We start from the raw sequence: 12,320 nt of genomic DNA, 5'->3' as shown, positions 1-12,320 counted from the left end.
ATGGACCATCGATCCATGCAATCGGGATATGAAGACATGCAATCATCCAAGTCACTGATGCTGACCTGCTCCTCCATTTAGTCACCTCTTGTGACGAGTATAGGTTAATGGGGACCTATATTTTTACTTGGAATCCCCGAGGGAACAGGTACTTGGGCCTGACAAACACACAAGGCATGTGGGGCTGTGGTAGGCACAATGGTTGTGCTTCTGACTTCATAATTTGATGTCTTTTGGCAACTCAGTGTGTTATGACTTGGAGGTAAGAGTTTAGAATATGATGCCATTATTGAGAGTACACTGTGCAACAAAAATGATGCAGGCTGATTCATGTGAAAATTAGTGAGTGGGTTGTTTTTCACACTGCTTTCGTTTGCTAGGTTGTTTGTTTGTTGTTTAACGCAGCACTCAGCAATATTCCAGCTACCGGTATATGACGGCGGTCTGTAAATAATCTAGTCTTGACCAGGCAATCCAGTGATTGAAATCGTGAGCATCGATCCATGGAATTGGGATACGATGACATGCATCAACCAAGACAGCGAGCCTGATCACCCTCTTACGACATGCATAGTCGACTTCAACAGCAAGCATGGGTTGCTGAAGACGTAGTCTACCCTGGGCCTTTAAGGGTCAACACTGCTTTAAACAGTGTTTATTATTTTACTTATTATATCTCAATTTTGTGGGAGGAAAGCCCAAAGTGATATGGTTACAACTTTGGTGAAACCCATAACCCATAACAAATATAGAAACATAAAAAAAAGTCATTGTGTGTATCCGATATTGATATTACGAAATGTGTGTCTGCATACAAACATTCTGACAGCACACACACACACACACACACACACACACACACACACACAACACACACAGGTAGTAATAACTATGTACACACCAGTCTTCTTTGCAAAGTGACATTGATTAAACAACATTTTGAACAGAGATATAGTTGACACCTCGTCTGTCTGTTCATAATCATTTACTTTCTTGAGTGTAACTCTAAACCGTTATATTTCTCAACAAAAGTTTGCAGATATAGCAAACAGATCCTGAAGTGGTGCCATTTGATATTTGCAGATTTTTGGCATTTTTAGTTTTCTCAATTTCTATGAAAACAATTTGGACTTTGTCTCAAAAGGAGGCAGAGAAGAGGGGGAGTGTCTTTTCCAGAGCACAACTTGATAACTGTGAAAGACTTTTCATCCAAACCTGGTTCATGTATTGACCAAGGACTGGAGTGGTGCCCTTTGCTTTTGAGGAATCTTTCAAAATTCGATTTTTCACTCTTTCCATGGAAACAAGTTAAGTCTTAGCTGAAACGGAGGTAGGTGTTGTTTCCGGACCAGAACTAAAAAAACACTATTCAACATTTTTCTTCCAAACTTGGTACGTGTATTAATCAAGGGCTGAAGTAGTGCCTTTTGCTATTTAGGAATTTTTAGGAAGTTATTATTTCCTGTTCTTTGGCAACTAGTTTGACTTTGACTCTGTTCATATTGGTGTGTTTGTCCAGACTATATTTCTAAAACTAATAGGTATTCTTTCCTGACACTTTGCACACACAAAGACCAGGTTGTCAAATGGTGACTTTTTCTACTTAGTGGTGTTTAGAATTTATATTTTTTTCCGCTTCCACGGTAGCAAGTTTGACACTGTTCATTGTTGGTAGTGCTTGTCTGGACAATATCTCTAAAACCAATAGGTACTCTCTCTTGAAACTGCACACACAAAGACCAGGTTGTCAAATGGTGCCTTTTGCTACTTAGTTGTGGTCAGAATTTATATTTTTTCCATTTCCATGGCAAAAAGTTTGATTTTGACTCTTGATTCATAGTGGTGTGTACCTGACATGGATATACATATATACATATATCCGAATCACAATTCCAACGTATTGTTTTGATAGCTCAATAACTACTCTTGTATATGGACAGACAGATTAGATTGAAATTCTCTTATCAACTTGGACTTCAAAGTAATAGTCAGATGAACTGTTATTTCGAATTTGTGGGACCTGGGGGGATTTGTCATCTTCTGATGACTCTTGTTCAGTTATGTCACGGGGTGTCAGGTCTAAGTGGGAGGAAAGTCCCAACTCATTCCGATCTTAGATGTTTACCATGATGAAAAATGCTGTTGTGGGTATTGTGCTGAAAAGTAGCAATCGGGGCAAGGCTGGATCTAGAATCCTGGGTCGTAGATTTCTGGTATGCCTGATAGTCTATGAGGGATGCAACTCATAGACATCATATTGCAGTGCCTTAGGCGACTGGGCCACACATCTGGTTAGGCAAAGGGATGCCATTAAACTTGTAAAAGTGTTGACTGGAGATATCTTTGGACATCAATATGCAGCCAAACTAGGAGAATATTACACAACTCAATTAGTCACATGTACAAGAAACCTGGATACTCCAGTGTGTGATCTTCATTCAGTTAGGATAAACACCACCATAGATTTGTGTTGAGCCCTATTCGTATGCCACATGGCTAAATATAGTTCACATTTCTGTCATGGGGGACAGAAATTGAGCTGGAGGAGAGGTTTGAAATGAAACTGTGTTGGTGGCTGGGTCCTGGTTATTGATCATAACAGAATGGAGATGACATACACTGGGGAACTGTCTGACAAATGTATCTGTGGGTGAATTTGTTTTTACTGATTGTAGTTATTGCCTAGTGTGAAAGAAAAAGAGTGACAACATTCGTTTTTCTCGCTCAGACCTCAATTAATTACAGGCTGCCATGATTTATTTAGTTGGCTGCATCGATAAACTACATGTACAATCAGAATCTCTCACCAACACGCTCACACTGAAGACACAGTTATTTCAGCATATAATATCACTGACCACTGTAAACTGGAAGGCAACTACAGGGATGGAAATTGGATGGTTTGTTGTTTAACGCCGCTTTCAGCAATATTCCAGCCATATGACGGCAGTCTGTAAGTAATCGAGTCTGGACCAGACAATCCAGTGATTAATGTCATGAGCATTGATCCACGCAATTGGGAGACGATGACATGCATCAACCAAGTCAGCGAGTCTGACCACCTGATCCCATTAGTCGCGTTTAACGACAAGCATGGGTTGCTGAAGACCTATTCTACCCTGGAATCTTCACGGGTCTCTATCATGAAGTCATCAATGGAAATTAGTCTACAAGCATGAATAGTGATAACATGTAACACAACACCCATCCCAAATGTTTGAAATTCTTCTAGCCCTTAGATATCTATTAACAAAACTGTTGCCAATTTCCATCCCTGAACCATTTTAAAAAAATGGTGTGTCCTTGTTTCAGATTATTTTTGCCAAACGATTGATGGTAAAAGCTGGTGCTAGATTACTCCCCTTCCAATAGAGGACTGTTCTAAAATAAGAGTTAAAAGTTTAAAAACATACTGGGACCATTGCTGTTAATGGTGTGGACGTGTGAAAGAAAAAAATAAACCGTATTCGCTCTAATAAGCGCCCACGGAGATATTTGCTGATATATTGGCTGGTGAACAATCCCAGTTAGCACCCCTTCTGATTCATCAATGTACACAAGTCTTATTTATTCGCATATAATACACACTCGTGTGTTATATGCACCCTTAATTATGGGCAATAAAATTCTGGGGAAATATATTTGTCGTACATAAACATTTCAGGCTGTACCCATAAACCACGAAATTTATCTTTCATCTCTGTCTTTTTTCACCAAAATAATATTCTAATAGGAGCCCCCAATTTCTAATTTTGAGAGTGCTCTGGGCGCTTATTACGTCGGTGATTGGTCAAATGAAAATTAAAGACAGCTGACATTCGAAGATACATAAAATTAATCTTTGTAATCTACAGCAGATGCTATTAAAAAGAACATACTTTTAATATGAATAGATTTTATGTTTGGATGGAGCTATTTGTTTTCATTATGGATGAAAAGCAAATGGATATTTATATATAACTATTTGTTAGAATATTGACTTAAAATTGAAAAATATTCAAATAAGTCCATCAACTCAAAACATTATTTTTTCTAACTTCAACAATAGAATTTCAAAGTGAACGTGCACGTGTCAGTTTGAGTTATCCCTAACTCCACACATTACTTGCATGCTAAGCCAATCACATCAGCGAACCCTACACAGCAGTGTTAGGAATTCTGGTTGATATTGAAAACATAGGATCGAGCCAGTGTACCGTATTCGACGTAATAAGCGCCTACGGCGATATTTGCTAATATATTGGCTTGTGAACAATCCCAAATAGCACCCTTCGCGTGTTATATGCACCCTTAATTACGGGAAATTCAATTCCGGAAAAATATATCTAACGTGTCTAATACGCACAGACTTTTCTTCTGTATCATTTCAGGCTGTCAGCCTAAACCACAAACTTACGATCTTTCAACTCTTTCACCAAAATTATATTCTAATAAGAGCCCGCTCTTTCTAATTTTGAGCGCTGCATGGGCGTTTATTACGTCAAATACGGTACGTCCCTATACTGACGCGACCTACCAAAATATAGCGACGCCCAAACGACCCACTTCTGGGATTGCAACATTATCAGAAAGAATGATTCATGTATAACACTGTGTTGCGACAACTATCTGTATATACCAATCGATATATAAAAAAGGATGTATACTTTCCATTCCACGTATCATTAACGATGTCGACTGCAAACATGAACCCGAAAATCGAAAGTCGGTCCGCCAGCGCACCTGCTGAAGAAAGCATCGGTGGAGCAACTTCTCTCAAGGAGGCGAAACAAAAATATGAATACTTCTGGAAAATTCACTCTCCTTACAGTCAGTGGTACCCAGTAAATTTCAAGGTCGATGGTCTGGAATACAACTGTGCTGAGCAGTACATGATGTACCAGAAAGCAGGTAGACTAATCTTAATTTTAAGAAATATTTTTACTGGTTTGTTGGAGGTGAGGTGAAATGGGGTTTAAAGTCACGTCCAAGATTATTGAACTTATATAGCGACGTGCATGTACGTGTGTGTGTGTGTGTGTGTGGCTGCTTGTACTAGGCCGGACTGATGCCGATTTATAGTGCTAGCTCACTGAGATACCATACCGCAGTTTAACATGAATATCCCACTCAGACACAGTATACTGACTCAGAGCCGACCAGTCCTTGTTTTAGCCCCATAATGCCGAGCGCCAGACAGGGTAATAACAAGTACCATCTTTTAACATCTTTGGTATGACGCGGCTGGGGATCGAACCCCGGAGGTTCCGCTCTCCAGGCGGATGCTCTACCACTAAACCACGGAGGCGGTCTGGTTTGTTGGACCAGTTTGGCATTGTACAAAGTGCGAAAAACCATGTTGTTTTTTGGGTGTAGGTTGAAATAAAGATTGCTTGATTACAAGTATTAGATTGCTGTATTTATGAAATAAACGACTCATGGTCGTTGTTTATCGTACCTTAAAACACTGCAGGAAGAATATACCATGAGGGGCACAGCCCCGAGTCATATATTCTCCCTGCAGTGTTTTATTGTACGATCGACCACGAGTCGTTTATTTCTTACAAGATATATCAACATTCTGTACAGCCTCTTATACTATGTTAATAAATATGTAAATATTCACCCGTATTTAAGTAAAGATCACTCCATTAATGCAATCCAACCTTTCCACAGACTGTCATATCTCTCCCACATTTGTGTACAATTGTGTTCATCTGCAGTGCCCAGCTACATCTATGGGGAACATCTCATTAACACTTGCATCTCAAAATTAACCCTGGTCAAGTTGCGAGCACATGTTCAAATCTCCAGAAATAATGTCATGATAGAACAGTGCTTTGTCATGAAATAAACCATGCTTCGTTCTTCATTGTTCTTTGTGATTTAACGTGTAGTTATCTTATATATGAGTCATTTTCAAAAGATGTCACTATTTCTGTCCGAACCCATTAAAAAATTTAAAAAAAATATATTGACATTGCAATTTGTATAGATTATCACCTGCAAAGTAATGCATCTAGTAAAATGGTTATTTTCAATCATTGTGTCATATTATGTGTTTTTGATGCGTTTTAAATGGCTAAAAAGTGCATTTTTGGCTGTCCCAGTGTATTTAGCTTCAAATTTGAGAAACTGTCATTTTATAAATATTGGCATATATATAATATTACTGTGGTTATCTTATAAAAACGAGATTCATTTAGGAATTTCAGTGTATGATTTCAATCTAACTGATATAATTCCTGAATAATAATCATATATAACACCGTCCTTAGATTTTGTGTCTTTCCTGTAACACTTAATAAAACTTTGGAATAATCAATGATCCCCAATGCAAGGATATCAGTACTTTCTGTCATGCCTTGTACCATTTCCTATACAATAGGAGTGTGATGTGCCATGTGCACCAGGAGACAAATAAGCACTAAAAGTTAACCAAAAAGGTAAGGAAATGATGAGTATTTTCATTTCATGTCTTTCCCATAACGCTATAATTCAATGGAACAGATGCAAAATAGTTATTTCAAGATCCAAGTTTATATGCCGATTCATGAACAGAAAATTGTGTGAACATTCAGCTTCATGAAGGGACCATTAATTAGTCAATAAAAAATTTTATCTAATGATTTGTCTTTCCTGTAACAGTCTTTCCTGTAACACTAAATTCTGTTACAGCTAAGACAGATTTTGTTATGGTAATGACTTTCTTCACTTAATAAGCTATAAAGTAAGAAAACTATTACTTTCTGTTCTTTTACAACATTCCAACTGAATATTTTTATTCAGCAGTTTGAAAGACAAAGCTGTATTTTATCATTTTGAGCAACATTGTCAGAACATATGGTTTTTATAAGAAATGTGTTACAGTAAAGACATATTTTGTTATTGTAATGACATTTTGCAATTGAAAAGTTATAAAGAAGCAAAGTAAATTACTCTGTTCTTTTTCAATATTCTAATTAATCATTTCAATCAAGCAGTTTGTAGGATAAACTTGCACTTCATCATTTTATGCCAAATTATTGAAACATCTAATTGTTATAAGAAATGTGTTACGGCAAAGACAGTTTTGCTTCAGTAATGACATTCTACATTTCCATAAGACAATCAGAATCAAAGTAACTACTCTCTGTTATGTTTGATGATATATTGTACTAAAGGGATCAATGAGATTTTAGTTACTTGTTCCTAAGCTTGCTAAAATAAGTGTTAATATGGTACCATGGTTATAGAAAAGACAAACTTTACATTTAATATAGAATCATGGCAGTGATCATGAAGTACCTATCAGCTTCTGGGTATTTTCTATTTTTAAAGGACAAACAAGTTTTAGAATACGAGTTTTGGAGAAAGACATTTCTTCACTGCACTAAAATTCAACTCTCTACACTTCTTTATTTTCTGAAAAGGTCTTTGTTGGCAAAGACAAACACTCAAGTATGACAATGTATAGATTTCATTACATCATCAAACTAATTTGAAATTCACTAATGCTGATTTCATGAAGGTTTACTGAATAGCAATGTTTGCTTGACTGGAATACAAAGCAACTCCAAAGTGGAACTGTACAACTAAATTAACCATGGCAATGACAAATGGCGAGCTGTATCCTTGTACTATGTTATCAAATGGTAACTGCTCACCATCATGTGGCAGTGTACTTGCTTTTGGGACAAGTGACAGAGCAGCAGAAATGACAGTGAAAGTAGTCTCTGAACTTGTTGCCAATGAAGCCAAAGATCTTGATGGAAATTTCCAGTCTCAAGGCATAAAGGAAGGATGTCAGTGTAAAGGGACATAACTTGCCACGTCATTATGCTCAGTATTCTGACATATATGTTCCAGGAACTTGTCTCACAGACAACATAGTCCAAAGCATATTTCGACTCAAAACCCTCAAAAAGTGAAGAGGGACAAGTCTTTTATGGGAATCTGGCAAATTCACACTTTAGCCAATGTTTTGAACAGACCACTACACACAATCTACCCCAAACGTGGTTAGTGAAGGAGAGAAGGTGAAGGCTGAAGATGCTGTTAGAGATAGAGAGAAAGTGAAGATGAAGAGGCTAGTGATGGAGAAAAGGTGAAGGCTGAAGATGAGGCTAGTGATGGATAGAAGGTGAAGGCTGAAGATGAGGAGGCTAGTCATGGAGAGAAAGTGTAGGTTGAAGATGAGGCTAGTGAAAGAGAGAAGGTGAAGGCTGAAGATGAGGAGGCTAGAGATGGAAAGAAGGTGAAGGCTGAAGATGAGGAGGCTAGTGAAGGAGAGAAGGTGAAGGCTGAAGATGAGGGGGCTAGTGATGGAGAGAAGGTGAAGGCTGAAGATGAGGGGGCTAGTGATGGAGAGAAGGTGAAGGCTGAAGATGAGGAGGCTAGTGATGGAGACAATCATCCCAAAGTTACAGAAGACTCCAGAATCATCTCATTGTGAGGTTGACAATAACATTTGGTCTACAGTTAAAAGCCATTATGAAGGGGTATATTGTCTTGGGAAGACAGTTATAATCTTTCAACTTTCTTCTTAGATGGCTTGATGTTTCAAGTGTTGCATTCCAGGTTGTAGTTTAGATTCTTACTTGCAGTTGAAAGTTGTGTTCTAATTGTAGGTCATGTGTTTTCTGACATTTTCTGAATTGTTCATTCTACAAGTTGACCAAGTCTTTATTGTCTCAAGTATACCACAATTCTTTTACCAAATACTTTCAGTGTTTCACAATATTAGTAAAATTAATCCTCAACCTCAAAAACTTTGGATTTGATTGTTGATCATAGAAACCATAAAAAGACATGAAAACTATTCTCTAAATGTCTTTCATGTAACAAAATGTTGTCTTCACCATAACTGTCTTCTATCACATCAGTCTGGAGATTTCACAATGAGATGGAAATATAACAATAACTATATCTAGTGGCACCCCTGTTTGGTAAACCTTTGTTTACTTATGATAGTGAACTAACTAGGCTGACCAAAACTTTGTTTCACATTGTCAGTACTGTAACGTCTTAGGTCTTTCCTGTAACAGTTATAATGTAGGTCATAGGTAACATTCTTCATATTAATCATTAAAAAATATAAATATAACTAACATTTGCATTGTTATTCAAAGTAACACATTTGCTATTACAGTAAAAATGCGGAAACTGCTTGGTGATCTAAAATGTCATTGTATGGTAATTTGTTCTGTCATGTAACAAACCTTTGTCCTTACTGTAACATATTTTAGAATTTATCCTTTAAAAAGTTGGAATAAATTTATCAATATAACTGAAAAAGATAATGACTGGTATTACTTTTGCAAGCATTATTATGAACATGAGAAACATTTAAGATAATCTTTACCACTCTTTTCATATTGATGATATGAATTTGCAATGTCTTTTCTGTAACAAATATAGTCAATCCTGTAACATGCATGTCTTTCCTATAACGCACTCATTTAAAAAATATATATATCTTAATATGTCTTTAGTTTCCGCAATGAGACATAAGTTGATCACAGTTTATCTTTGTTTATCAAATAAAAAACCTCCAAGAAATCTTGAACATTTAGAAATCATAATATTTATGTTGAAGGGGTAACAGTATTTCATAGAATTGACACTGAGTACATATTGGTCATTAAGAGACTAAATAAATGCCCTTCATCCTCACTTCAAGTTTAATATACAAAAATATGAAGAAATAAATATGTTTCGTACATGCTTTTTGCATTTTCATGAATTTCAAACCAAAATAATTCACACAAACATTGTTATGGGAAAGACAAGCCAAGTTTCAGTTGCCATGGTAACTGGTTATTCTTCTTTCAAAAAAGCATCATTAAGACTTCCATTTGATGTTACTGACAGCTTCAGATATTTGTTACTCCATTTAAACCAAAAAAAGATATTATATCAACCATTGGATTTTGTAATTTTGGAAACTCAAATAGTGACATCTTTTGAAAATGACTCATATAGTACACTGAATAAACTTCGTAACTACTAATCTACTATCTTTACCCATACATCATGTCTATAGAGCGATTCTATACTAAATTAGATGTATTTACACAATTATATAGCTGTTTTGGGCATGTCTCACTTTCTTCTAGTCGAGACAGCCATGGGTATCAATTGAATAAAGCTATCAAGCGATATCCAAAGGCTGGAAGACGGAAAGTACCAAGTAACCTAAATACATCATCACAGAATTCATTTTCTACATCAACACATAGTGGAAAACAGCATGGTAATATGAGTGGTTTGGGGGAGTTAAGTTGTCAATGTGTACATAAGATATTGAAAGTCCACATGTTTTGTTTATGATTGTCTTTTGTTTATATCAATATCTTGATAATATCTTCCATTCAAGTGCTGTTTGATGATAAGGAAATTGCTACGGAAGTTCTCAAGTCAGAGGATCCAAAAGAGCAGAAGTCCCTTGGTCGGAAAGTGAAGAACTGGGATGATGAAAAGTGGAACAAGAACTGCCACAGAATTGTAGAAGAGGCAAATGAAGCCAAGGTACTTAAATTATACTTAATTTCAGTCGTGATCATTGTTCATGCTGTCATTCAACCAATTGTTATCCTGGCCTTGGGTTGATTATGTCCAGCTGTTGTGATATTGCTGGTATGACTAGTACTGTGGCATAAAATAACATTCACTTATACCTCTTTTAAAGATGTCTCTGCTTTGGATGCTACTGCTTTGGAACCCTGTAGGCATTCTGGGTTATTCTTGGTCCTGTGCTGGTCGTAAGAGGCTACCAAATGGATCAGGTGGTCAGGCTCGGTGACTTGGTTGATGGCGTGGTCAATCAGGTGGTCAGGCTCGGTGACTTGGTTGATGGCATGGTCAATCAGGTGGTCAGGCTCGGTGACTTGGTTGATGGCGTGGTCAATCAGGTGGTCAGGCTCGGTGACTTGGTTGATGGCGTGGTCAATCAGGTGGTCAGGCTCGGTGACTTGGTTGATGGCATGGTCAATCAGGTGGTCTGGCTTGGTGACTTGGTTGATGGCATGGTCAATCAGGTGGTCAGGCTCGGTGACTTGGTTGATGGCATGGTCAATCAGGTGGTCAGGCTTGGTGACTTGGTTGATGGCATGGTCAATCAGGTGGTCTGGCTTGGTGACTTGGTTGATGGCGTGGTCAATCAGGTGGTCAGGCTCGGTGACTTGGTTGATGGCATGGTCAATCAGGTGGTCTGGCTCGGTGACTTGGTTGATGGCGTGTTATCATACCGGATGACATGGGATGTTGTTGATTTTTGGGACAAAATAATATCAGAGAGGCTTTAAAGTAATGTACATACAATACATAATCTGATTTGTTTCAGTTTGGTCAGAATGGGCACCTGAAGAAACAGCTGTTTGCTACACACCCCAAGACTCTAGTGGAGGCCAGTCCGGTGGACACTATATGGGGGATAGGCTATGCAGAGGACCACATCAACGCCTGGGATGAGAGGAGTTGGAGGGGGACAAACTACTTGGGGCATGCCTTGACAAGAGTAAGGGAGAAGTTGATGAAAAAGGAGGGACTCATATGATAGCATGTAATGATATTATTTTTTTTTTGGTTTGTTGCTTTTAACGCCGCACTCAGCAATATTCCAGCTATATGACGGCAGTCTGCAAATAATTGAGTCTGGACCAGACAATCCAGTGATTGATATCATGAGCATCGATCCACACAATTGGGATCGATGACATGTATCAACCGAATCAGCGAGCCTGACCACCCGATCCCGTTCGTTGCCTTTTACGACAAGCATAGTCGCCTTTTACGGCAAGCATGGGTTGCTGAAGAATCTTCACGGGTCGCATGTAATCATAAGTTTTGCAGTAGTACCTCTGTGGTAAATGACCTCTTGTAGCCTCACGCTGCTCCAAGTATGAGACTGGCCTGAGACCATGGAACTTTTGCTTTACAAGAACTTTTGATGTAGTACTTCTGCAGAACATGACAAAAGCTTGCTGCTCAAAATAAGAGACCAACTTGAGGTCATAATGACCACGGTTACAAGAGCTTTTTAAAGTGTTCTCAGGACATTTAGCCCCAGAAATAAAGTTATCTTATTTAAAAATATAGATCTTTAAAATGAAAAATAAAATGCAAATGAAGTCCAGAGACTGAGACAGGTAACTCGGGTACACAGGTTGGGTTGGTACTGAGTAGGACCCAGGTACACACAGGACTACCCGGACCCGTGGTTAGTCACGTGATATATTGTTTCATGACAAAAACTCACCATATAACTACATGGTTACACGACAATTTTAAGTCTCTGATGTTCGCATTTCTTTATGACTATGAACACGTTCCTTTTGACTTATATATGTTTGAACAAAGCT

General features: G+C 37.9%; 1 protein-coding gene across 1 annotated transcript; it reads left to right on the top strand.

Moving 5' to 3' along the window:
• The first annotated feature begins 4,506 nt into the window (after positions 1–4,506).
• Positions 4,507–12,008, top strand: LOC139480195 (riboflavin biosynthesis protein VVA0006-like). The gene is made up of 3 exons (XM_071263223.1): positions 4,507–4,890; positions 10,337–10,488; positions 11,303–12,008. The coding sequence occupies exons 1-3, from the start codon at positions 4,581–4,583 to the stop codon at positions 11,513–11,515; spliced, it is 675 nt and encodes a 224-aa protein (XP_071119324.1). The 5' UTR covers positions 4,507–4,580; the 3' UTR covers positions 11,516–12,008.
• The last annotated feature ends 312 nt before the right edge of the window (positions 12,009–12,320 follow it).

Source organism: Haliotis cracherodii, unplaced genomic scaffold (assembly GCF_022045235.1).
Source record: "Haliotis cracherodii isolate W230 unplaced genomic scaffold, xgHalCrac1.p SCAF_4, whole genome shotgun sequence".
NCBI classification, from domain to species: domain Eukaryota; kingdom Metazoa; phylum Mollusca; class Gastropoda; order Lepetellida; family Haliotidae; genus Haliotis; species Haliotis cracherodii.
Note: the sequence above shows the minus strand (reverse complement) of the source record. Positions and strands in the feature narration are given on the sequence as shown.